At 42.2% G+C, this 27746-nt stretch overlaps 1 protein-coding gene across 1 annotated transcript in view; it reads right to left on the bottom strand.

The window, feature by feature from the left end:
- Positions 1-27746, bottom strand: part of LOC115129597 (protein diaphanous homolog 2-like) — a 606019-nt gene that overhangs the window by 446952 nt on the left and 131321 nt on the right. The window contains 1 exon segment of the mRNA XM_065018694.1: positions 5136-5275. Coding sequence (XP_064874766.1) covers positions 5136-5275 — 140 coding nt within the window.

Below are 27746 nucleotides of genomic sequence, written 5' to 3'. Positions count from 1 at the left end.
AAAGAGGGGAGTGGGGGGAGAGAAAATGGCAGCTTGAGGAAACTGGAAGCATAGAGACGGATGGGGCTTGCGGGTGCTTCGGGCGATGCCATCTGTGAGGGAATGTTGGAGGGCTGCTTGCCACACATCTGTTTTGGACTGACTGGGAGACGAGGGGGGATGAAGGAACTGCAGCACCAGCCCTGCAGCCACCTGGGCCGGCAAACAGGTGCACAGCCCAGCCAATTAAACTATTACACAAACACAGGCCACCGGGAGGACATTAACTGGCTGTGGCGCATTACAGAGCAACACAAGTCTCTCAGAGAAAAAGACTAACACTACTACAGAACTAGAAGCTTTCACTTTTTCTGCTGAGTTAAGGAGAGGTAATGGGGGAGGGAGGTGCCTGGCGATCCACAAACAGCACTGTTTTAATGAATTCCCACTTGGTCTTGGTCTTTCGTTTCTTGATTGAAAGGTATAGCAAGCATTCTTAAAACACACAGACGAAAGAAAACAAAGCATTCAAAGTAGTTTTGTATAGCCGAGTTTAGCGTTGATGGTCTATAACTGCTTATGGAAACGTGGTGGTTAGGGGGAATTTTGTATTGGTCAAATAGGTGTGCTGTATTGACCTTTCTCCCTGTGTTATCGCATGCCACAATATATATTTCTCACATGGTCTCTGAAAATACAGGTAACTTCCAAAATTAAGAAAAACACCTAAATAAAGTGTCTTAATAGGGCATTTGGCCACCACGTGCCAGAACAGTTTCAATACACCTTGGGATATATTCTACAAGTGTCTGGAACTTGTAGGTATGCAACAATATTCCACCACAGGAAATGCCATAATTTGGTGTCTTGTTGAAGGTGGTGGAAAACACACAAAAAATCTTCCAATTGGGTTGAGATCTGGTGACTGAGACGGTCATGGCTTATGGTTTACATCGTTTTCATGCTCATCAAACCATTCCGTGACCACGCGTGCCCTGTGTATGGGTGCATTGTACACCAATGGAGCATAGCCATGATAGCCAAAATAATGGCCAACAGGATTGAATGTTAATTGTTTAAATAACTCAGGAACCACACTTGTGTGGAAGCACCTGCTTTCAATATACTTTGTATTCTCATTTACTCAAGTGTTCCCATTATTTTGGCAGTTACCTACCTGTAGGTTACGCTGCGCTGAGTGATCAGCAAGGGTGGAGAGAGTTGAGCTGCATGTAATTCTACAGTTTATCAAAAATAGGTATACAGATAAAACACCATACTGCCCTGTGTTCATTTTTCACCCCAAACTACATTGCCAAAAGTAGATATCAGGTATTTGTATAGCAGTACCTTAATAACTATAGAATACCGCTACCACGGAATTACAATCTGATAGATACAGAATATATCCTTACTAAAACAACGCTAAAGGGATTTTAAATAAAATGTATAGGAACATATTTGATGCTCAAACATAGGCATACAGTTTGTCTTCTATGGTCAATGAGAGAAGGAGAACTGTGGCCCTTGGCAAAACTACAGGATGATTTGCATTTTCTCTGAATGCAAAGTTCCTCCTTATACCAAGGTAGTGCCAAAGGAGGAGCCAGAGTTGCTGCTCAGGTCACTTAGACAACCCCTTAGAGCAGCCACACAAGTCTTTGACAGTGTAGTACTGCAGGGTGATAACTTTGTGGCTGTCAACTATTTGTGTCATTTTACTCTGGCCAGGAAGTCCTTTTGACGTAGGATATTTCTTCAAAGATTATAGGCATCTACTTTTGTTTAAGTGAAATTAATTATTAAACTAACCATGAAAGAGCACTTGCAGTAAAGCTTGTCCTTATGTAGTCCACAGGTGGTAATTAAAAAATAAAGTGAATTAAGCAGCTGTGTTTTGCATGGCTGTTCCCAACACACAGACTATTGCAGAGAAAAGGTTACATTAACATGCAATCAGAACACAGGTCGGCAAGTTTGCATTTCCTGTGTGTTGTGATCCGTGACAATTAAGTGCATTCATATTAATTGTGAGTAACCTTAGCTATGCTCCAAGAACATCTCCTCCCACCCTCAATTCCCTTAGTGTAACACTGAAAGTTGTGAAGAGGAGCAGAGTAGCAAGAGCAGGCTTCCAACAGTACTGTGTTTCCCCCAGCTCTTCCCTGTCTCACCCCAGGGTGCCTAGACCTGTGTTTCTCCCAGCTCTTCCCCGTCTCACCCCAGGGTGCCTGGCTAGACCTAGCCTTCCTTGGGCACCCATGATTGCTGCCGCAGAGCGCCGCTCCCTCGCTCAGTGATCACAAGTTCAGTGGTTTGAAAACACCCAGAGGGCGGATTTGGCCTCCCTTGGTCCCCTTGGCACCAACTGGCCTGTCGCCGTGTGAGGAGTGATGTGATTTTCATAGCTAGCGGTGCAGAACTTTACAGTTCGGCAAGGCACACAGGGAGCGTTACGTGGGCTTTTCAAGCAAAAGTGATTTACGCTCATTTCCCATGATTAATGGGCAGGTAGACGTAGCTAGCGAAGTTGGTGGGTAAACAGCACAAAGGCAGGTCTGGGAACAGTTATTGTGTGATCAGGTAAAGCCGAACAATAAAAGCGTGTCTTTAGCTTAATGAAGGCAAGAACTTGGGAGGTTACCTTGAGGCTGTGTATATCCTTCCTTGGTGTTTTGTTCAAAGAAGCAGAAAAGCAACATTTTCGTTTTTTCTGTTTCAGCGGCCTCATTTATCAATCAAGCGTATGGACACATCTGTGCGTAAACCAACCATGTGTGGGATCATTTCCACGCAAAGTGTGAGATTTATCGATATGAACATTTGCTTGAGAGAGTGTGTGTAAATTCACAGCCATGATCATGCGTACCCATCAGTGCCAAGTGGTGGAATAAGAGAACTGCTTCTCAGGCGTAGAACGGGGAAAATTTTAATTTTATTGCATTTCCATTGTGAATTCATACGTTGACAGGCTATATCATATTATCTGACCACATCAGTACATTTGTTACAATAATAATCCATATAAAGTACAGTAATTTGTCAAAATTAGAGGCACGTGTGAAAGTGGGACTTTTTTTGCAGAAAGTACAGATTGGCTCATCAGATATCGTTTAAGACTTTAGAAAGGCAAACAGATGCCATTCCAGTGCGCATCCAAGTGCTATCCACCCTTGGGTTTTTGGCAACAGGAGTTTGCCGATTAGCCACTCACATCCCCAGATGAGCCAATGTTTTGGATGCAATCATCAGCAAAACGAACAATTTCTGTACACCATCGCACAACACGTTGAAGTCAACCTTTCTTTGCCATGATGCCATCAATGAGTTCCCAAATACAAACGGAGCAATAGACAGCACGCACATGGCCATAAAAGCACCATCTAAAAACTAGTACAACTATGTGAACAGAAAAGGCTTCCACTCTTAATGTGCAGGTGACAGGTAATGTGATGCGCAAAATATGCTGCTGAATGTTTTGATTTTCACTGGTCAAGCCAGAACTGAGTGAGCCAAATGAAACATTTCGGTTGTACTCAATCTCTGACACTAGCGCCTCTATTTCCGTCTCAGAAAAGTTTAGCTATGTTTGGTTGTGCCATTGTATGTCAAGGTACGGCGTTGTATATTCCCCAAAGACTTTAAAGGGATGATTTTGACAATATATTGTTAATTAGAGGCGTTTTGAAATACAAATAGCCAAGGACCTTGGCTATTTTTATTTCAATTGGTATTTAGCAATGTTATCTCCTACAGGTGTGCATATGACATTTGTTTTAGTTGTTTTTGATAAATAACACTTTTCTATGCGTACAAACATTCTAAATTCTGTTTATAAGTAGTATTTTAGAATAGTTTCAATGCATTATTGATAAATGAGGCCCCTGGTTTCTAGCAACACAATTAATCAGCCACAGTGAGAGAGCGAGATGGGCGGGATTTTTGGGGGTAAAAATCTATTAATTGCTTTGGAGTGCAGAGCACATCGTGTTGTTCTGTGAGTTAGCATGATCTTTCTAGTGAGACCACACCAAAGCCTATTCGTTTTTCAAGCTATTAGGATGCTAAGATAACGCCTCCGCTGTATCTACTGGATCAAATAAATGGCCCGCTGGGCCACTGCCGGGTCATCGCCAAGAACTGGGAGTCAGACATAAAAGAAGAGCTGCCACTCATCTGATGACCACTTTATATGCACTGTTCATTGATTCACATTAAGCAATCTCTCCAACAGTGGGGCTCGGTGAATAATTGAGAGTGTTCTGCTATCATTGAGGATTCCTCTGTGCTGTTGGGACCAAATTACATTTGAAGATCTACAAGAACGGAAGATGAGAACTTTGTGGTTGGAAAAAGGCTCCCCAAATGCAGTCGCCATGGCCTAATTATGGTTGAGTGAAGGGCCAATCAAAGCTTGCTAGAAACGGGAAAAGGACTGAGACAAACGGGGAATTATTTTAAAGTAGTGCATTACTATGATCAAAACAGATTTAAAAAAATAGGGGGGTGTGGGCAGCTAAACCCACTCTTGGTGATGGGAGAGAGGGATATTAAAATCAAACTGGTTGATCTTAGGGTGAGGGCCGCCTTGCAATTTAAGGTCTCAGATACAGAGAATGGCTGGCTTGGCTGATGTGGAAAAGTGGACTTCCTATAAGAGCCTAATGGATAGAGTGGTGATGGAATGGCAGACTATGGGCTTCCGCTCGTTTAGTGGGCTACACCATTGGCTATGCTCGTTTTAATGGGCTATGCTACGGGCTATGCTTGTTTAACCAAGCCCATTATTCCGTGTGGGCCTAAAAGATCTCCAGACATACATCCTATATGCGATGGAAGGAATCCAGCAGATGCCAATTTGGTCTGATTTCTTAGGCTGCATTCACACAGAGAACCCAATTCTGATCGTTTTTCCACTATCAGATCAGCATTGAAAAATATCTGATGGGTAAAGATCTGATTTTTTTTGACCAATCACAATTAGTCGAAAAAACGCAAATTCGTTTTTTGGGGAGAACCAAACTGAGAATTTAGTGAACATCAAGAACAGGTTGGCTAGAATGGAGGTTTATTTGGGGGCACTTTGCACTGCGGAAACCTTATGTTCCACCAAAGAATCAAGAGGATTAAGTAAGCAAGAGAGTAAGGACACTTACCTGACAGGGTTACTGGTGAGAGAGACGCGAAGGGACTCCAGGCAGATGAGCAGCTTGTCCTCAGTGATGCCGGAACGCAGCTCGTGGACATACTCCTGTGACGACAATGTACACTCATGCTTGCTGTTCCTCAGTCCTCCCTGGAGAGAAAACGCACAACAGAAGAATGTCATTATTATAGTCCTGAAACGGTAGTCATATTACTCTGTTAAAAAGTGACCACAAAATATTTGCCAATCCTGACACAGGAAAACCTACATGCACAAAGTAGATGTCCTAACCGACTTGGAAAAACTATAGTTTGTGAACAAGATATTTGTGGAGTGGTTGAAAAACGAGTTTATATATATATATAAAACTAGATAGAAAGTCGAAATTATAATGGACGTAAACGTTTTTTTAAAAACTGCCCTTTTTCTGGCCCGTAAATTGATTTTAATGAAGAAATTGTTCCCTCAAATCTCTGTGGCGCTCCATTGAATTTTGAAATCCTGACGTGGCCTTCAAGCAAAAAGATTTGCCCACCCCTGATCTAGCCACTGATATTGATAACTGCATAACACAAATCAAAGCCTTGAACTGCGAGCCTTCAGTTGGGGGGAATTGTAGGTGCAATTAAGCTAAAGCCCAGATGATCTCTTCTGACAGGAGGAAGGGGGTCATGGCCATGGGATCCCCAGGTATCACACCTCCTCACAGCACACATCAGGAGTAGTATGTCAAAGCACTGTGGACTCCAGTAGGTGAGAATGATTACCTGTACTAGATACTGCGTGTCTTCCTATCTTTACCCCTGCCCAACTCAGACATCAAAATAGCTCCAGCACCTCTGTCAAATACAGCAAAAAAATAAAAAATGAATTGCAACAACACAAGTTAGAAATGTTCTTTCTGGATCACAGTGATTTGATCGATAATTTAAATAGCAAATGAGGTCATGTCATTTACAATCTCCCAAGGGTGATACTGTCAAGAGGAGCCAAAACTCTGCCACCGTATTCAGAGAGTTCTATGGGGATGGGAATGGCTCCAGATATATTCTCTCACTTTGACTTCCATCAATCAGCTAAAGCTGAACTGACACGGAGGTCTATCCCACAGAGAGCTATTCAATGAGGATAGCTGCCAACCCTCCCGACTAACATACATGCTGAACACAAGCGGCCATGCTTCCTCTAAATGGATTCCAGTGTAGAACCTCCAAAAGAGAGGCTTTGTAACATGCTGCACACTGATGCCTTCACAAAGACCCTACCTGCTGCTGGCAGAGATAGACCGACAGTCTCATCTCCCATGAACATACCACTACCCAATACTGGGGGTTGGATTGGGCTACACTGTTGTAAAGCTATTGCAAAATACCTGATGAGTCGATGCCTCGTATCTAAAACAACATGGCTGTGGACAAAGATGGGGTCTCCCGAGTGGCACAGAGGTCTAAGGAACTGCATCTCAGTGCTAGAGGCGTCATTACAGACCCTGGTTCGTCTCCAGGCTATATCACGACCGGCTGTGATTGGGAGTCCCATAGGGCCGCGCACAATTGGCCCAACGTCGTCCGGGTTAGGGGAGTGTTTGGCCAGGGTAGTCCGTCATTGTAAATAAGACTTGCCTAGTTAAATCAAGGTTACAAAATAAATATATGTATTTTTTAATAAAGATGGATGTGGGAAGGGGGATAGCCAGGACTGGTGACGGAATTGTGTAGGGATAATTAAGAAACAAAATCACTGAGTCTATCAAGTATAGTACAGGGTCTGTACAGAAGGGTCTCCCTTCTCTTTCTGTTAAGACCAACTGTGTTATAAAAACTATTGGTTGTGTATACATGGTTTGTTTCCTCAGATCAATATCAGGTAATAGTTCAAGGACTCGCAGTTTCCAGAACCTTAAGATCATTAGATAATTGTATCTTACCTGAAAAAGTCACACCAAATTGTTGTTTTATTAAATGACAATTTTTTGGGGGTGAAAAGTCAAAGTTTATACTGACAGATGTAGCCAATTTAATAGCTTACTGTATCGTTATAGAACCTGCATGAAAAGCATCCTCCAATTGCAACGTCTGTCTATGCCCACACACATTCTCAAAGAAATTGCCACCCTAAAATCTCATTAGAAATGAAAAGGTGTTTTTGGTTTAACAGTAATGTTTTAGGTCTACGTTATGGTACATATATTTTGTTCTGTTATGTCAAATGCTAATGAATCATGATTTTATCTTGCAAGACAGTCATTCCGCTTTGATCTAACTTTACTGAACGAGCACCATGGTGAGAAGTGACGATCTTCTATTTGTAATAATAATAATAATAATAATAAGTGATGAGTATGACTAGTAGGCAATAGATCTTGATGAGATGTCCTTTTCAGCGATTGGAGAGCCCTTCGTGGTGCTGAAAGAGCAGCGGCCAGGATCGCACAATAATGTTAAAGAAGCTCATCCAAATTGTGGTGCGGAAGGATAGCGCTGTCATTCGGCCAGTTCAGGAACAAACAACAATTTGCAGTAGGCCTATAGCCTAACAGCCATACGACTATGTGGTATAGGTACTTGTAGGCTATAGCCTAATGTAAATACAAATAGCTTAATATTATTGTTCGCGAGGAGAGCTTTATTGCGAGTAGGCATTTCATTGTATTGTTTAGCTTATCATAAAAAAACTGTTTTGATTAGCTTGAACACATTACTACAGAATAAAAGAAAACGGAGAGGTGTACTATCAATTCATAGAATGTGTTTGCATATATTAAATATTCTATCAAATCAATTGACCAAGTAGTGAGTATACAGTGCCTTCAAAAAGTATTCATACCCTTTGACTTTTTCCACAGCCTGCATTTAAAATGGATTACTGGCCTAAACACAATACCCCATAATGTAAAATTTCTCCCATCTATTCCGATCAATATTTGTTTTACCTGCCAAGACGCCAGGAAAACATTGCGTGCATTCCCACTAGTATCTAAACCTAGTCAAGACAAAGACATTGTGAGTTCTCTCAATCCATTCTCTGTTCTACTATTCTTTCACATTTATCATGTGAAAAAAATCTGCAATGTAAAACAATATATACTACATTGAATGACTATTCTTGTGAATCACATTGTCAGATTACCTTACACAATGTGGTATTGTTGAGGGTGTTCTTTCAGATAAACGTGAGAACAAAGTTGGGACAAAAACATGGGATTTTCGCGAGATGGGTTATTAACCTAACCCAGTTACAGGTAGAACTGAATTAATGGAGGAGCAGGGGAAAAAGTGGGTGAAGAAACAGTATAAAAAAACAGTATAAAAAAATGTATCTTAAATGTATTCATTCCAGAACATATTTCGTTTCCCACCAAGCATGCTGCACCAACAGGGAGTTTGGGTGTAATAAGTGACTTATTTCATCTGGAGGGAAAATTGGTCTGGTAAACAGTCTTCCGCATGGCAGAGTCAAAGAGAAAGAGTCAGTCTGGTCGATGTGAAAGATGAGGGAAGGACAGCAAGCTAATGACATTGTTGAGAAGGGGGGAAAAAAGCTCAGAGTGGGATTCTTGTTATTGTGAAAGGATACGTTTGGTCAGTATTTCCCCCCAAAAACATCTAATCAAGTAAAAAGTGGCATTGCTATGAATAATTGGAAGGTTTTCCTTCTATGAATCCATGTACAGCATACAATATATTATAATATTGTCCAGATCGTCCAGATCCCACATCCAATATTGTCCATTCATTCGTTTTTTTAATTGGGAGAATAGATTTGGTTGCATCACTACCTCCACAGACATTCTACCTGACTTAAACACTATCAACCTTACCGGGAGGTGAGCAGAGCTGCTTCAATAAAAGTAAAGATTTTATGAGAGCTCAAATGATTTGCACTTAAACACATACACTGTACATTATTTCCCATGGCCCTTTCTAATCTTCTATTTCATCCTGTAAAATCTAAATTCTCTCTCTCTCTCATATTATGTCTATATACAGTGTTGTAATGATGTGCAGATACTTAAAATACAAAAGGGAAAATAAATAAACATAAATATAGGTTGTATTTGCAATGGTTTTTGTTCTTCACTGGTTGCCTTTTTCTTGTGGCAACAGGTCACAAATATTGCTGCTGTGATTGCACACTGTGGTATTTCACCCAATAGATATGGGAGTTTATCAAAATTGGATTTGTTTTCGAATTCTTTGTGAGTCTGTGTAATCTGAGGGAAAGATGTGTCTCTAATATGGTCATACATTTGGCAGGAGGTTAGGAAGTGCAGCTCAGTTTCCACCTCATGTTGTGGGCAGTGTGCATATAGCCTGTCTTCTCTTGAGAGCCATGTCTGCCTACGGTGGCCTTTCTCAATAGCAAGGCTATGCTCACTGAGTCTGTACATAGTCAAAGCTTTCCTTAAGTCTGGGTCAGTCATAGTGGTCAGGTATTCTGCCACTGTGTACTCTCTGTTTAGGGCCAAATAGCATTCTAATTTGCTCAGTTTTTTTGTAAATTCTTTCCAATGCGTCAAGTAATTATATTTTTGATTTCTCATGACTTGGTTGGGTTTAATTGTGTTGCTGTCCTGGGGGTCTGTGGGGTCTGTTTGTGTTTGTGAACAGAGCCCCAGGACCAGCTTGCTTAGGGGGCTCTTCTCCAGGTCCCTTTCTCTTTAGGTGATTGCTTTGTTATGGCAGGTTTGGAAATCGCTTCCTTTTAGGTGGTTGTAGAATTTAACGACTCGTCTGGATTTGGATAATTAGCCGGGTATCGACCTAATTCTTTTCTGCATGCATTATTTGGTGTTTGACGTTGTACAAGGATGACATTTTAGCAGAATTTGGTGTTTGTCCCATTTTGTTGGTGAGCAGACCCCAGACCTCGCAACCATAAAGGGCAATGGTTTCTATAACTGATTCAAGTATTTTTTTGCCAGATCCAAATTGGTATGTAGAATTTTATGTTCATTTTTATGGCATAGAAGGCCGTTAACCGCACACTTGTTGTTTGTGTACATGGATTCTATAATGTTGTATGTTTTTCCCCCCAACACCAGTTTACATCAATTTGTGTAGCAGACCCACATGCCAAATTAAGCTTTTTTAAATTAAAACTAAGCATGAGAAGACTTTGCCTTTGTTTTGGTTTGTTAATTTGTCAATTAGAGTGTGCAGGGTGAATACGTGGTCTCTCAAATGGCAGACGTGGTTTATCTATACATCTCCGTTTTGGATAGATAACTCTTCATGTTGTTTTTTTGTCTAGAGTTTTCCAATTCTCCCAGAAGGGGTTCAATTCTGTGGATTCTGTCTGTCCCATTGTGGTGTTGAGGTTGTGGTCCAGGTCTGAGGTGGGCTGTTTTAGCTGGCTTCTCTGGGGGAGTATCCTGCTCTCTGTCACACCTCAGCTTTCTCACCTTCTACTTCAGTGCCATGTGTCCCTCTTTATTAAGATCATCTCTTTCTGGGACCTCTTCCCAGGACTTATGTCACTCTTTCTCACCCATGCTAAGGTCTTTCTTAGTGCTTTCTTTTTTTTTGATCTCAAGATCCCATTTACAATTCAGTTAGTTTGCTACACATCTGTCGTCAACCCTCAATTTACAACACAACAGTTGTTTTTCTCTTCTTCTTTACCTGTAACCTCTATCCTTTCTCTAAAGTCCAATACACCTGGACCTCTGCACAAAGCAAACTCAAAAGCCTTTGTATGTTTCCCACCTTGTGATTCACAGAAAGCACGTGTAACACAACGTGCCAGTGGGTTGTTGTTTAATACTTATACAATCTCTCTGGATAAGTTATATTCAGTGTATTGAAAAGACTATGTCATGTTTTTTTCCGCAAGCTCTTTGGAACAAGCAGACTCACTCTATACAAATCCAATCAGAATAAAGGCTAGTACTGCACATATTTACATATTCCCCATTTTTAATGAGGCCACTGAGTCATGCTTTTGAATAGAACATGTGAAGTGTGTGTCTACAAATAATTATGATGCATGTATTGTAGTCAAGAATAATGACAAGTACTCTAATTGAGAATAATGACGTGTATTCTAGTTGAGAAAAATTAGGTGAGTATTCGCGTCGTACGTACAGTATGCATGCGTGACACCTACGTGATGTCAAACCCATGTTTTTCTTTAGAAGAGACTATATCTGCCAACATGTGTTTACATCACATCTTATGGAAATTTCTTGATATAATTTTTTCCACTCAGCAACTCCCATAAGGCTGACCACTCTGTACGGAAGGTTTATGACTCAGGTTTCACTCTCCGTTGACCTTAACCTCTTGGAAATGAAAGACACAGGCCATAATAGGCTGCTTAATGACCCTGGCCCAAATTAATCTGTTGGGATGATTTTAACATTACTGCCACCACATCACATCAATCATGAGGGCATCCAGCGAGACTAACCAGGCTACTGAGTAATTGAGTTTCCCCTTCAGGCCAGGGGAACATAGGCAAATTGACAAAAAGAGACCACCGAGAGGGAGGGAGGGTGGGAAAGAAGGGTTGAGAGAGGGAAAGGAGAGAGACACAACAAACACCATTGTAAATACAACCCAGATTTATGTTTATTTATTTCCACTTTTGTACTTTAACTATATTTGCACGTCGCTGCAACACTGTACAGAGCCATAACATGACATTGGAAATGTCTCTTTTCGTTTGGAACTTTTGTGAGTGTAATGTTTACTGTAAATTTTGTATTGTTTATTTCACTTTTGTTTATTGTCTATTTCACTTGCTTTGGCAATGTAAACATATGTTTTCCATGCCAATATAACTGTTTGAATTGAATTGAGATGGAGAAAAAAGAATTGATACAGAGAAAGTCAAGAAGAGAGAGTGAGAGAAAATGAGAGAGATGGAGAGGCGGAGAAAGATGACAACCTGATTTCTAGAGGACAGACACAGACCCTTTGACCACAGATGAGAGAGACTCATCTCCTGCTTTTATTGAATCCCATATTCATCGATACCAGTATTTCCTGTCAAAGAAAATAGTACTGGGGAGCAATTCAATGTCATTTTGGGGATAAAGGGGACATGGCTGGTCTCTCTCTCCTTCCCTCCATCCATCTCTACAGTATTGCTATTCCTCTCTCTTGTTCTCCTCACCCAGGGCGAGGTGCCTGAAACCGGGGCAAATGGAGAGGGAGAGCAGGCCACGGCAGGCTGCACCGCCACATGTCATCTTCACCTGTAATGAGACAATAACAAGCTGGCAGCCTCCACCACCGCCCGGTCCCCCCACTCAACAAGAGTGATAGATACATTATTCAAGCTCTTTGTCAGCTCAATGAGAAGCAACGTGCCAGGCATAGGGTCTGGAACTGTGCATCAGGAGATGCCTCTCTGTCTCTGTCCTTGGCTCTTTTACTGCCTGCCCTTCCTCTCGGTCTCCCCTTGCATCTATCTCTGCTTCTGTCCTTGGCTCTTTCACTGCCTGCCTCTCCCTCTGCCTGCCTCTCTCTCGCTCTCTGCCTGCCTCTCTCGCTCTCTGCCTGCCTCTCTCTCGCTCTCTGCCTGCCTCTCTCTCGCTCTCTGCCTGCCTCTCTCTCGCTCTCTGCCTGCCTCTCTCTCGCTCTCTGCCTGCCTCTCTCTCGCTCTCTGCCTGCCTCTCTCTCGCTCTCTGCCTGCCTCTCTCTCGCTCTCTGCCTACCTCTCTCTCGCTCTCTACCTGCCTGCCTCTCGCTCTCTACCTGCCTGCCTCTCGCTCTCTACCTGCCTGCCTCTCGCTCTCTACCTGCCTGCCTCTCGCTCTCTACCTGCCTGCCTCTCGCTCTCTACCTGCCTGCCTCTCGCTCTCTACCTGCCTGCCTCTCGCTCTCTACCTGCCTGCCTCTCGCTCTCTACCTGCCTGCCTCTCGCTCTCTACCTGCCTGCCTCTCGCTCTCTACCTGCCTGCCTCTCGCTCTCTATTCTGCCTGCCTCTCTCTCGCTCTCTGCCTGCCTGCCTCTCTCTCGCTCTCGGCCTGCCTGCCTCTCTCTCGCTCTCTGCCTGCCTGCCTCTCGCTCTCTGCCTGCCTGCCTCTCGCTCTCTGCCTGCCTGCCTCTCGCTCTCTGCCTGCCTGCCTCTCGCTCTCTACCTGCCTGCCTCTCGCTCTCTACCTGCCTGCCTCTCGCTCTCTATTCTGCCTGCCTCTCGCTCTCTATTCTGCCTGCCTCTCGCTCTCTATTCTGCCTGCCTCTCGCTCTCTATTCTGCCTGCCTCTCGCTCTCTATTCTGCCTGCCTCTCGCTCTCTATTTTGCCTGCCTCTCGCTCTCTATTCTGCCTGCCTCTCGCTCTCTATTCTGCCTGCCTCTCGCTCTCTATTCTGCCTGCCTCTCGTACTCTATTCTGCCTGCCTCTCGTACTCTATTCTGCCTGCCTCTCGCTCTCTCTATTCTCCCTGCCTCGCTCTCTCTCTATTCTGCCTGCCTCGCCCTCTCTATTCTGCCTGCCTTGCTCTCTCTATTCTGCCTGCCTCGCTCTCTGCCTTCCCTCTCTCTGCCCGCCCTCTCTCACTGCCTTTCTCCCTGACTCTCACTCCCTCTGCCTGCCTCTCGCTTTGTCTCTCTCCCTGCCTCTATCTTCATCTGTGCCTGACTGCCTCTCGTCCGTCTCTAAAGTGTACTAGAAGGGCATAATTAGGGACCGATGGGAGTATATGATAGTAGTGCAACGCATTGGCTTTGTAATTCATCTCAGTACGAGGTCACAATGTGTGTGTGCGCGTGCCACTTTTAACACCAAAAACCAAATAATTATCAGGAAAGAGGTGAATTAATTACTCGCTGTGTACTTTGTGTTTGAGAGGGACACTTTTCAAGAGCTAATATCTTAACACAAATACAATATTGTAACTTTATGACACAAAGGATGAACTGAAGGCACAGATGAACAGAGGGGAAACTAAACCAGGAATGGTACGAAGCCACAATGTAAGCCGAAAGAATAATAGCTACATTCGGTAGTGGTTGCGTAATAATACATTTAGTCATATAAACATCTGGCTCCTTAAATAAATGCCTGAAAAAGTGGGGGAATAACAAAAATTTAAATGCCTCACCTTTATGTGTGATTAATGAAAATTAGCAGAGCGCCCCACTGATCTTTTGAAATATAATACAGATACAATCTAACGCAATTAGTGCACATCAAGCAGTATCAAAGCCAAGTGGCTGGAATCATTTTCTTCCTTAATTTCCCGCTCATTAGGGGTTGACTGACAGGCTTTGGGGGGAGGAGGTTTAGAGCTATGAGAATGTGTGCACGCACGCACGGGCTCACGCACATGCAAACACACACACACACACACACTCATACCCTTACATAAACAAACATCTTGTGTAATAGAAAGTTTGGTGTATTGTGGCGGCTACGCAAAGAGAACCCAAAGGTCAGTGTGGAGAACGGATCAGTTGAGATGCTATAGCTGCCAGGACAATGACTTTCTCCAGCACAGCTTCCCTGCTTAAAAGGACAGCAGTGGCAGCCCCTGTTGTCTGCAGATAAGGACATTTCATCTGCCCGGGGAGGCTGCTCAGCGGGTGATTTCCCACCAGGACCCCATGGCCATGCTCTTTCTCCATCTCCTGCTCGCCACACATCTAAAAGAGTTGTGTCCCAGCGGATGGTGTGTTTTTTTCAAGCCCAGGAGAGGAGAGGGAAGGATGGATGGGGGAGGGAGGGAGGCCAGGCCGCGAGTGATGATGGAAATAATTCCCTGTTTCACAATGCACACAACCCGAGGTGTTGTTTTTCTTCCTCTGCTATTTTCTCTTCCTCCTCTTCCGTGCCTTTGCAGTAGAGACAAAAGTACATCTATCAATGACGGTCTACAAACCTACACTATCTAACCCACTCTATACAGTAGTTTTCACCCTGCCAACCACAACAACTGCACACAGCAGACTGTCTTAATCCAGGCATTCTGTTGACCAAAGAAACCGAAAGGAAGTCACTGCCACACAATTCTACACCAACAAGCTGATCACAATAGAGAAGGGTGGAAAAACTAACAAAACAACAGTTCAAGTAGAGGAGGGAACACTCAAATAAAATGTCAATTTTAAGAGGAAATGTGTTCTTGGATCGAGGCCAAAACATCCGGGAGAGGGGGAACAAACAAAGCAAAGGGCTTGTCTGTTGATTAAAGAGGTCCCACTGGTGACAGCAGGAGTTCCTAGCCCCGAGAAGATTACCACATTAACCCCCCCCACACACACACACACACACTCTCTCCAACGCAAGTACAGCCCTATAACACCTTGTAAAGTCAGTCTAACATTGTGGAGCGAGATGGGCTCGGAGATGGAGATGTTGTTTTGTTGGAGAGGATTGGAAGAGACTAAGTCAGAGTGCATGAGTGGCACTAACCAAAAGGGCAGCTGCACAGGGGACAGCACTATATTATTAGTGCTGTCCACTACAACAACAAAAAGCTGCAACATAAATACAGCCATTTCTGACTGAAAAGTTCTGTTACTGAAATCCCTCATTTGTTTAGGAAAAACATTCCCTATTCCCTCAACCCTTGCTCTCTTTACATGACATGTATGCATCAGATGCACATGACCAATAGGGTCTGACCTACAGTATAGCCAATCATAATCACATAAATAAATTGGTTATATGTGTGACAAATACATTTGAAACTGGAAAATGTTTACTGGTTGCTCTGGTTGCTCAGGAGGTAAAGGGGAAGTCAGATGTGGAATACATTTGACTAGCTGTGGAAAATACTGCAGACCAAGAAAAAGAAGCAAGGGAGCTAGCGCTGACTGCCAAACAGGTGTTGTTAGATTACAGTATAATTTTTCTAACTGTTTGGAACAATGTAAACAACACTAAATAAATGATAAGCGTACCAGAGAGTCTGTTGTAATGTTTTTGAAAAGCCTTTATGACAGCAAAGACTACAAACAGTCACATTAATTTGTGAATGCAATTTCCGAAATTGAACGATTGCTTTGTTATTATAAAACTAAAATGCTTGTTTGCATTTCAAATCATGAATGACTCGTATGCTGTGTGATGACATGAACAAATAAATGATTGATTATTTCAAGTTATATAGGCTACTGTATCAAAGTAAGTTACAGTAATAAGACGAAACAGGATTGCTCTTAGGCCTACAGCTTGATGGTGGTTATACAAGGCTGCTATACTAAGCCTACTAATGATAATGACATTACTTATTATAATGATGATCATAATAATAATAGTAATAATACGAATAAGAAGGAGATCAAGAAAAAGGAGGCTTATTATAATGTTAAATAAAACATTTTGGACAATTTGGAACAGTGTAAAAAACACTAAATACAATTTAATAATACCAGAGAGGCTGTTCTAATGAAAAAAAGTGTAAAGCACAGGAAATGTCAAAAACAGCGGAATTATGTGAATTTTTTTATCCAACATGTTGTGGTTGCGTGAGGCTTGGTGCTGACAGAATCAGTAGTCTATTTAAAACAAATACTGAAACAGGATCTGTCCTATTTCTGTAGATATACAGTATATGGATGATTTATAAAGCCAGCCACAATTAACAACAAGGGTATTGATAGACCTAATTAAGTTTCCTCTCTCCTCACTTTTCTTAAGACAATTAAGGCTGTTTTCCCATCTCCTAACTCCGCTTTCTGACTCCGCCGCATTGTTTTCAACACCAATATGCTGGTTAACTTTGCTATTAAGCACATACTATTGCAACATGGTCAATGAAAAGGTGCCAATTCAACAGCACACTGTTGTGTTTCAGACAGCGTGTTTCAGACAGCGACCACTATCCAACGCAAGAGAACACGTATTTGTTGTAAAATAATAATATTTTTATTAGTGTTGCACCACTGTTCTTATGTAATATAACCATATACAATTTTAGTAGCACGGACTGTGCCATCCCCACGGCCTTCACTATGACATTATATATATATTTTGCTACTGCTAGACAAAATATATCTCGGTCGACCAAACAACTGACCAGTCAACTAAATGGGGTCAGCCCTTGATATTAAATATTGTTATTTATAATAGTTTATTCATTCATAACTTGGATTTACAGAGATACCTTTGAATAAAAGGATACCACAGTGCCTTGCAAAAGTATTCACCTCCTCTTGGCGTTTTTCATATTTTGTTTTATTACAACCTGTAATTTAAATGGATTTTTATTTGGATTTCATGTAATAGACATGAACAAAATAGTCCAAATTGGTGAAGTGAAAAGAAAGAAAATTACTTGTTTAAAAAAAAAAAGTTTTATTTAAATGGAAAAGTGGTGCGCATATGTATTCATCCCCTTTGCTATCAAGCCCCTGAATAAGATCTGGTGCAACCAATTACCTTCAGAAGTTAAATAATTAGTTAAATAAAGTAAACCAGTGTGCAATCTAAGTGTCACATGATCTGAGTATATATATATACACACCTGTTCTGAAAGGCCCCAGAGTCTGCAACACCACCAAGCAAGTGGCACTATGAAGACTAAGGAGCTCTCCAAACAGGTCAGGGACAAAGTTGTGGAGAAGTACAGATCAGGGTTGGGTTATAAACAAATATCTGAAACTTTGAACATCCCATGGAGCAACATTAAATCCATTATTAAAAAATTAAAACAACAAACCTGCCAAGAGAGTGTCGCCCACCAAAACTCACGGACCAGGCAAGGAGGGCATTAATCAGAGAGGCAACAAAGAGACCAAAGATAACCCTGAAGGAGCTGCAAAGCTCCACAGCGGAGATTGGCGTATCTGTCCATAGGACCACTTTAAGCTGTACACTCCACAGAGCTGGTCTTGATGGAATAGTGGCCTGTAAAAATCCATTGCTTAAAGAAAAAAATAAGCAAACATGTTTAGTGTTCGTACAAAAGGTATGTGGGAGACTCCCCAAACATATGGAAGAAGGTACTCTGGTCAGATGAGACAATAATTGAGCTTTTTGGCCATCAAGGAAAACGTTATGCCTGGCGCAAACCCAACACCTCCCATCACTCCGAGAACACCATCCTTGTGGGGATGTTTTTCATCGGCAGGAACTGGGAAACTGGTCAGAATTGAAGGAATGATGGACGGCACTAAATACTGGGAAATTCTTGAGGGAAACCTGTTTCAGTCTTCCAGAGATTTAAGACTGGGGCAGAGGTTCACCTTCCAGCAGGATAATGACCCTAAGCATACTGCAAAAGCAACACTTGAGTGATTTAAGAGGAAACATTTTAATGTCTTGATATGTCCTAGTCAAATCCCAGACCTCAATCCAACTGAGAATCTGTGGTATGACTTAAAGATTGCTGTACACCAGTGGAACCCATCCAACTTGAAGGACCTGTGGCAGTTTTGCCTTGAAGAATGGGCAAAAATCCCAGTGGCTAGATGTGCCAAGCTTATAGAGACATACCCCAAGAGACTTGCAGCTGTAATTGCTGCAAGAGGTGGCTCTACAAAGTATTGACTTTGGGGGGGTGAATAGTTATGCATGCTCAAGTTTTCAGTTTTTTTATTTTATTTCTGGTTTGTTCCACAATAAATAAATAAAATTTTGCATCTTCAAAGTGGTAGGCATGTTGTTTAAATCAAATGATACAATACTTTCGCAAGCCACTGTATGTTGCTTTAAACTCACTCACACACATTTAAACTCCTTCAGCATCAAAACACCTTGCACACCTCAGAATTCAAATTATGTCTCGTGTATATGCAGTCAAACCTAGTTCAACGTGACCCCTCCCTGACTACCAACAAGAATGGTATGTGCGTGTGTTGTTTACCACTCAGAAGTAACTTGCTTCCTCTCCTTTTAGATACCTTAACCCTGTGTGTGATCACCTGCCAGTGGGTCCACTACATTTGGGAGATGCAGAGACAGACAACACCAGACACACAGCGAATACACCAATCAGGCTGACTCATGCTCACAGCCCCCCCCCCCCGACCACACACACACACCTCGATCCCCTGCTGGCTCTGGCCCAGTAATACACAGGGGCTACAGCAGACGATGGGTCTGCATCAGCATATCTCAGTGTCTTAAACCAGTCCATGGAGACCTGACCCGCAGTAAGGCATCATCAATGATGTTTCTAATAGTATCTGAAAAACATCTGAAACGATATTGAATGCTGCAGTGAGAATTGTGGAGCAGAGCTTGAATGGTATTATCACTCATGGCATGAGCATATCAGGAAAAGTCCATCCTATAGGGCCTTCAGGAAATGTTGGGAAGTTCAAGCCTATTGCTAAGAGTTTTGCAAATACTTTTGTGAAGATACAACTTTTGCAAAGTCATCCAAAGTCAGTTGAGCAGTTTTGCTGGAAAGAGGATATCAACCGGAAACTAAGCAAGTCTGATAAATGGGATTTGAAGATAGACTCTAAATGTTGGTGTTCCAGATATATGAAAATATCAATAAAACATGTGATTCTGAGAATCAGAAACAACCTCGGAGAGCAACTCTGAAATGCATCTCTGAGAGATGACAGGACAAAACCAACCGGTTCCAAAGCCAACCGCAGGCTGTTGACTGATAAATAAAATAAAATCCTGGAGATAGGGGGCCGCCAGCGTTCTATGCATGGCAAATGAATATAGAAATAAAATATTTAAAACATCAAAGACTTTATTTTTAAAGAAAGTATGTAATGTATACAGTACATACTGACAGGATGGGAGACAACTTGTTAGGGTAAATAGTCAATTACACACTGAAAAACTAAGAAAACATTGTCAGTTTCTAACTTAGTAAAACAAAAGATTGATTTCACCAAATGTTTTTATTCTGTCATAAAAAGCAGATGTTCAACTTCATAAAACAAATAGCTTTCCCATCTCAAGTGGTAAAATAAAAAAATTTACAAAATCAGTTCAAACCTGCAAGTTCCCTGACATTTCTAGGGGGAATGGCCCTAGCCCTCACCCTCCGATCCAACAGGTCCCAGACATGCTTGATGGGATTGAGATTTGGGCTCTTCGCTGGCCATGGCAGAGCAGTATGGCTGGAGGCAGTGTCATGCTGGAGGGTCATGTCAGGATGAGCCTGCAGGAAGGGTACCACATGAGGGAGGAGGATGTCTTCCCTGTAATGCACAGCAAGATTTCCTGCAATGACAACAAGATTAGTCCGATGATGCGGTGACACACCGCCCCAGACCACGAGGGACCCTCCACCTCCAAATCGATCCCGCGCCAGAGTACAGACCTTTCTGTAACGCTCATTCCTTTGACAAAAAACTCAAATCCAACCATCACCCCTGGTAAGACAAAACCATGACTCGTCAGTGAAGAGCACTTTTTGCCAGTCCTATCTGGTCCAGCGAAGGTGGGTTTGTGTCCATAGGCGACGTTGTTGCCGGTGATGTCTGGTGAGGACCTGCCTTACAACAGGCCTACAAGCCCTCAGTCTAACCTCTCTCAGCCTATTGCAGACATTGCAGACAGTCTGAGCACTGATGGAGGGATTGTACGTTCCTGGTGTAACTCGGGCTGTTGTTGTTGCCATCGTGTACCTGTCCCGCAGGTGTGATGTTCGGATGTACCGATCCTGTGCAGGTGATGTTACACGATGTCTGTCACTGTGAGGATGATCAGCTGTCCGTCCTGTATCCCTGTAGCGCTGTTGTAGGCATCTCACAGTACGGACATTGCAATTTATTGCCCTGGATACATCTGCAGTCCTCATGCCTCCTTGTAGCATGCCTAAGGCACGTTCACGCAGATGAGCAGGGACCCTGGGCATCTATCTTTTGGTGTTTTTCAGAGTCAGTAGAAAGGCCTCTTTAGTGTCCTAAGTTTTCATAACTGTGACCTTAATTGCCTACAGTATGTAAGCTGTTAGTGTCTTAACGACCGTTACACAGGTGCATGTTCATTAATTGTTTATAGTTCACTTAACAAGCATGGGAAACAGCGTTTAAACCCTTTACAACGATTCATCTTTGAAAGACAGGCATTTGAAAAAGGGATGTTTCTATTTTTGCTAAGTTTATACACATATATATATATATATATATATATATATACACACAGTGTATATACAGTTGAAGTCCGAAGTTTACGTACACTTAGGTTGAAGTCATTAAAACTTGTTTTTCAACCACTCCACAAATGTTCATGTTAACAAACTGTAGTTTTGGCAAGTGGGTTAGGACATCTACTTTGTGCATTATACAAGTGATTTTTTCAACAATTGTTTACAGACAGATTATTTCACTTATAATTCACTGTATGACAATTCCAGTGGGTATGACGTTTACATGCACTAAGTTGACTGTGTCTTTAAACGGCTTGGCAAATTCCAGAAAATGATGGCATGGCATTAGAAGCTTCTGATAGGCTAATTGACATATTTTCAGTCATTTGGAGGTGTACCTGTGGATGTATTTCAAGGCCTACCTTCAAACTCAGTGCCTCTTTGCTTGACATCATGGGAAAACCAAAGGAAATCAGCCAAGACCTCGGAATAAAAATTGTAGACTTCCACAAGTCTGGGTTCATCCTTGGGAGCAACACCTGAATGTACAACGTTCATCTGTACAAACAATAGTATGCAAGTATAAACACCATGGGACAACGCAGCTGTCATACTGCTCAGGAAGGAGACGCGTTCTGTCTCCTAGAGATGAACATACTTTGGTGCGAAAATTATAAATCAATCCCAGAACAACAGCAAAGGACCTTGTGAAGATGCTGGAGGAAACAGGTATAAAAGTATCTATATCAACAGTAAACAGTTCCCATATGTCGACATAACTTGAAAGGCCGCTCAGCAATGAAGAAGCCACTGCTCCAAAACCACCATAAAAAAAGCCAGACTACGGTTTGCAACTGCACATGGGGACAAAGATCGTACTTTCTGGAGAAATGTCCTCTGGTCTGATGAAACAAAAATAGAACTGTTTGGCCATAATGACCATCGTTATGTTTGGAGGAAAAGGGGGAGGCTTGCAAGCCGAATAACACCATCCCAACCGTGAAGCACGGGGGTGGCAGCATCATGTTGTGGGGGTGCTTTACTGCAGGATGGTGCACAATGCAAAATAGATGGCTTCGTGAGGAATGGAAAAGTATGTGGATATATTGAAGCAACATCTCAAGACACCAGTCAGGAAGTTAAAGCTTGGTCGCAAATGGGTCTTCCAAATGGACAATGACCCCAAGGATACTTCCAAAGTTGTGGCAAAATGGCTTAAGGACAACAAAGTCAAGGTATTGGAGTGGCCATCACAAAGCCCTGACCTCAATCCTATAGAACATTTGTGGGCAGAACTGAAAAAGTGTGTGCGAACAAGGAGGCCTACAAACCTGACTCAGTTACACCAGCTCTGTCAGGAGGAATGGGCAAAATTTACCCAACTTATTGTGGGAAGCTTGTGGAAAGCTACCCGAAACGTTTGATCCAAGTTAAACCATTTAAAGGCAATGCTACCAAATTCTAAATGAGTGTATGTAAATGTCTGACCCACTGGGAATGTGATGAAATAAATAAAAGCTGAAAAAAATAATTATCTCTACTATTATTCTGACATTTCACACTCTTAAAATGAAGTGGTCTTCCAAAATTACCTAAGACAGGGAATTTGTACTAGTATTAAATGTCAGGAATCGTGAAACTGAGTTTAAATGTATTTTGCTAAGGTGTATGTAAACTTCCAACTTCAACTGTATACACACACTGTATACACATAAAAAATGTAGAACATTACTCATTCAAGGGTTTTTCTTTATTTTTACTATTTTCTACATTGTAGAAAATATTAACTATTCACTTTTAAATAACACATACAGAAAGAATCATGTAGTAACCAAAAAAGTATCAAAATACATTTTAGATTCTTCAAAGTAGCCACCCTTTGCATTGATGACAGCTTTGCACACTCTTGGCATTCTCTCAACCAGCTTCACCTGGAATGCTTTTCCAACAGTCTTGAAGGAGTTCCCACAATTACATTTACATTTACATTTAAGTCATTTAGCAGACGCTCTTATCCAGAGCGACTTACAAATTGGTGCATTCACCTTATGACATCCAGTGGAACAGTAGTGCATCTAAATCTTTTAAGGGGGAGGGGGGGTGAGAGGGATTACTTTATCCTATCCTAGGTATTCCTTAAAGAGGTGGGGTTTCAGGTGTCTCCGGAAGGTGGTGATTGACTCCGCTGTCCTGGCGTCGTGAGGGAGTTTGTTCCACCATTGGGGGCCAGAGCAGCGAACAGTTTTGACTGGGCTGAGCGGGAACTGTACTTCCTCAGTGGTAGGGAGGCGAGCAGGCCAGAGGTGGATGAACGCAGTGCCCTTGTTTGGGTGTAGGGCCTGATCAGAGCCTGGAGGTACTGAGGTGCCGTTCCCCTCACAGCTCCGTAGGCAAGCACCATGGTCTTGTAGCGGATGCGAGCTTCAACTGGAAGCCAGTGGAGGGAGCGGAGGAGCGGGGTGACGTGAGAGAACTTGGGAAGGTTGAACACCAGACGGGCTGCGGCGTTCTGGATGAGTTGTAGGGGTTTAATGGCACAGGCAGGGAGCCCAGCCAACAGCGAGTTGCAGTTATATCATCATGAGAGCCACAATGCTGAGCACATGTTGGCTGCTTTTCCTTCACTCTGCGGTCCAACCTTTCCCAAACCATCTCAATTGGGATGAGATTGGGTGATTGTGGAGGCCAGATCATCTGATGCAGCACTCCATCACTCTCCTTCTTGGTCAAATAGCCCTTACACGGCCTGGAGGTGTTCGACCATGCAGCAGTTCGACCATGAAGGCCTGATTCACCCAGTCTCCTCTGTTGATGTTGAGATATGTCTGTTACTTGAACTCGGTGAAGCATTTATTTGGGCAGCAATTTCTGAGGTTGGTATCTCTAATGAACTGATACTCAGCAGAGGTAACTCTGGGTCTTCCTTTCTGGTGGCGATCATCATGAGAGCCAGTTTCATCATAGCTCTTGATGGTTGTTGCGACTGCACTTGAAGAAACTTTCAAAGTTCTTGACATTTTCTGGATTGACTGACCTTTAGGTCTTAAAGTAATGATGGACTGTCGTTTCTCTTTGCTTATCTGAGCTTTTCTTGCCATAATATGGACTTGGTCTTTTGTCAAATAGGGTTGTCTTCTGTTTACCACCCCTACATTGTCACAACACAACTGATTGGCTCAAAAGCATTAAGGAAAGAAATTCACAAATTAACTTCTAACAAGACACACCTTTTAATTGAAAGGCATTCCAGGTGACCACCTCATGAAGCTGGTTGAGAGAATGCCAAGAGTGTACAAAGCTGTCGTCAAGGAAAAGGGTGGCTACTTTGAAAAATCTCAAACATAAAGTATATTTTGATATGTTTACTACTTGTTTGGTTACTACATGATTCCATAAGTGTTCTTTCATAGTTTTGATGTCTTCACTATTTTTCTACAATGTAGATAATAGTAAAAATTATGAAAAACCCTGAAATGAGTAGGTGTGTCCAAACTTTTCACTGGTACTGTAAAAGCAGACACATAAACACATGTACAAGCATACACACACACAAAGAAATATGCATGCACGCACATACACATACACATACAAATCCCTGCAAGTACATAGTCACACAGCAAGCAAACTAACATCCCAAGCCATTACAATTGAGCTGTACTAGGAATGTTCCATCTTATAATAATCTCCTACTGTCTTGATAACATTTTCTATGCATTTTAGTCAACTCTTTCAATTAAGAGCCAATTAATGTAAGACAAAAGGGAATGCTGTCACTCTGAGGATGGGGACGGCGCTGCTAGTCGTCTCTGCATAGCATGACTTAGGAGTTTAGAAGAGTGTGTCTGTGCCTCTTTCCGTGTTTTTGTAAGCGTGTGTGTGTGTGTGTGTGTGTGTGTGTGTGTGTGTGTGTACGGGAATCCTCCTCCAAGCCTATCTCCCAGTGCTTTGCAGGTCTCCAGTCTGCACTGAATCTCAATGACACCTTAATAAAGACAGAAACAGATGCCAGCCAGAGCCAGCTAGTATACCTGCCTGAGACTCTGGAGAGAGAGAGAGAGAGTCATTTAAAGTCATACAACCTCTAACTGCAGATCCTTATGCTATAGCTACAGGCACTAGAAGCACAAACTGACAAGGGGAAACATGAGAGCACTGCTTATTATAAAGATAACATTGTGTGTGACTAGTGTAAAAAATGCTGATATGGTACCAAAATCTCACACAAGAAAATGCCAGATACCGCATTAACACTCATCAGCTTCATCATCCATGTCAGACAGACACAATTATATTTTATGGACAGGTGCCTTTTGTGCTTCAAAAGGCACAGCATAACAGGATCGTTGAGGACAGGTTATGGATTTTTCTACGGCCAACTCAGCCTAATAACGAGCCACAACACCCGCCCGGAGTAGAGCGTCTTGCTTTCAACGGAACTCCGCCGGTCTCCTCCTTCCGCCAATCAATTGGTGAAGGTCAGCCACCAGTGGCTCAATAAAGTCCTGAAAGGTCTATGCGACATACAACACACAATGTTCAATATGCAAATTGGCCAGAAATAAGAAAATAAAGGGAAAGGAAAAGACAATATTAGACAGCACCTCAAATGGAAGGATCCTACTGTATTATTTAGCATATTTATACTATGTCACGGAGGGGTAAACAAGCTGGTTGTTTAACGAAGGTACTGTAAGTCGCAGTGGATCTCATTTAAAGAGCTTGAAGGCAGACTCGCTTGCATTGTTTGGACTGCGAGGGCCTAATGAACTGGTCTCCACTCCTTACATTTTCTGTGTAGGGACCGCAGAAGTGGCAGTCAAGGGGGCAGTGTAACGCTCTAAAAGCAACAAAGTTTTGGCTTTTTTTATTTTGTTTTTATAAACGAGGGAGAAAACAGTAGAGATGTGCTCTTTGATGTTATGTACACCCATTTACTGCTTTCCCCTCCTTCTCTCACTTCTTTCTCTTCCCAAACCCTCTCTGCAGGGAGCTGACCCAAATCCAGCGTTTGGGCATGAGGTCTAACACACACACACACACACGGCCTGAGTAACTGTTGGTTCACGCTGTTTTTCTCCCTCCATCGTTGCCCAGAAACTTGACAGAAGAACATTTCAACAGGTAACCAAGATTTCAATCATATTTTGTTGACTTATTATATTATTAAATTATATCTGTTTCTCCAGGTCCTGTCCTGCTACAACCATCGGTCTGAATGAAAGGGATCCACACCATGGGTGAAAAGTAAGTATCCGCTCCGACTCTTGGTACTGTCTGTTTGTTTGTTTATCTATCCACATGGAGAATGCATAATTCAACTTATCTGACAAAAAACCTTGAGAGAGGGAGAAAGAAGGAGAGATATATTTTATATTTCTCCCAGAATGAGTTTAACACAAATGTACTGCTTTGTTTTTAAGAAACCAGTTACATAAGAGAGCCCTGTCTTTCTCTGGTCCAGAAGCTACAATGGGAAGCATTGTGATATTAATAAATTGACACTTTCATTTACTTAACGAACAAAGGAGATGTTTCAATGTGTTTTAAGTATTTGTACAATATGTGAAATACACAAAAGAGAGAGTCAGACTAATGGAGAATGATATTGTATGTTAGGGTCTGTATACATAGTACAGTATTAGTGTGTAGGAATGTACAAGTGTGTTAGAGGTTAATATGTGTTGGCTGGGACACTAATGATTTCCGATCGCCAAAAGTGTTAGCGGATAGATGGGCTGCCCGCTGACGGCTGTGATTAATGACAATGAGACTTCTAAACCTGGTGATGATAGGCGGAGGGAGGGAGTGTGTGTGTGGCGTGGATTCAGTATTGGCCACACACACACACGGAAACATATTCATGGGAGAATGGATTTTCCTAAATATCAAACCACTCTGTTGGGTAAACATTCAGTATGATAAGCTTATTCTCTAAATTCCAGTTGGCTTTGATCTTACTCTCATGTGTGTATTGGGGTTGTCTGTAATAATAACCAATTTATTCCCCCTTATTTTCTTCCTGCAAGGGAGTAAAATAAGATTTAAAATTGTCCACCAGTATCCGGTAGGAAAATAACACGTGAAACACATGATGAATATACCGTTGAAGTCGGAAGTTTACATACACCCTATCCAATTACATTTAAACCCAGTTTTTCACAATTCCTGACATTTAATCCTAGTAAAAATGCCGGGTCTTAGGTCAGATAGGATCACTACTTTATTTTAAGAATGTAAAATGTCAGAATAATAGTAGAGCGAATGATTTATTTCAGCTTTCATTTCTTTCATAACATTCCCAGTGGGTCAGAAGTGTACATACACTCAATTAGTATTTGGTAGCATTGCCTTTAAATTGTTTAACTTGGCTCAAACGTTTCAGGTTTTGCCATTTTGCCACAACATTGGAAGTATGGGGTCATTGTCCATTTGGAAGACCCATTTACGACCAAGCTTTAACTTCCTGACTGATGTCTTGAGATGTTGCTTCAATATAGCCACATAACTTTACTCACTCATGATGCCATCTATTTTGTGAAGTGCACCAGGCCCTCCTGCAGTAAAGCACCCCCACAATATGATGCTACCACCCCTGTGCTTTACGGTTGGGATGGTGTTCCTCGGCTTGCAAGCCTCCCCCTTTTTCCTCCAAACATAATGA

The sequence above is a fragment of the Oncorhynchus nerka genome, linkage group LG5 (genome assembly GCF_034236695.1).
Source record: "Oncorhynchus nerka isolate Pitt River linkage group LG5, Oner_Uvic_2.0, whole genome shotgun sequence".
Classification (NCBI taxonomy): domain Eukaryota; kingdom Metazoa; phylum Chordata; class Actinopteri; order Salmoniformes; family Salmonidae; genus Oncorhynchus; species Oncorhynchus nerka.
This window is presented reverse-complemented; position numbering and strand designations above follow the sequence as displayed.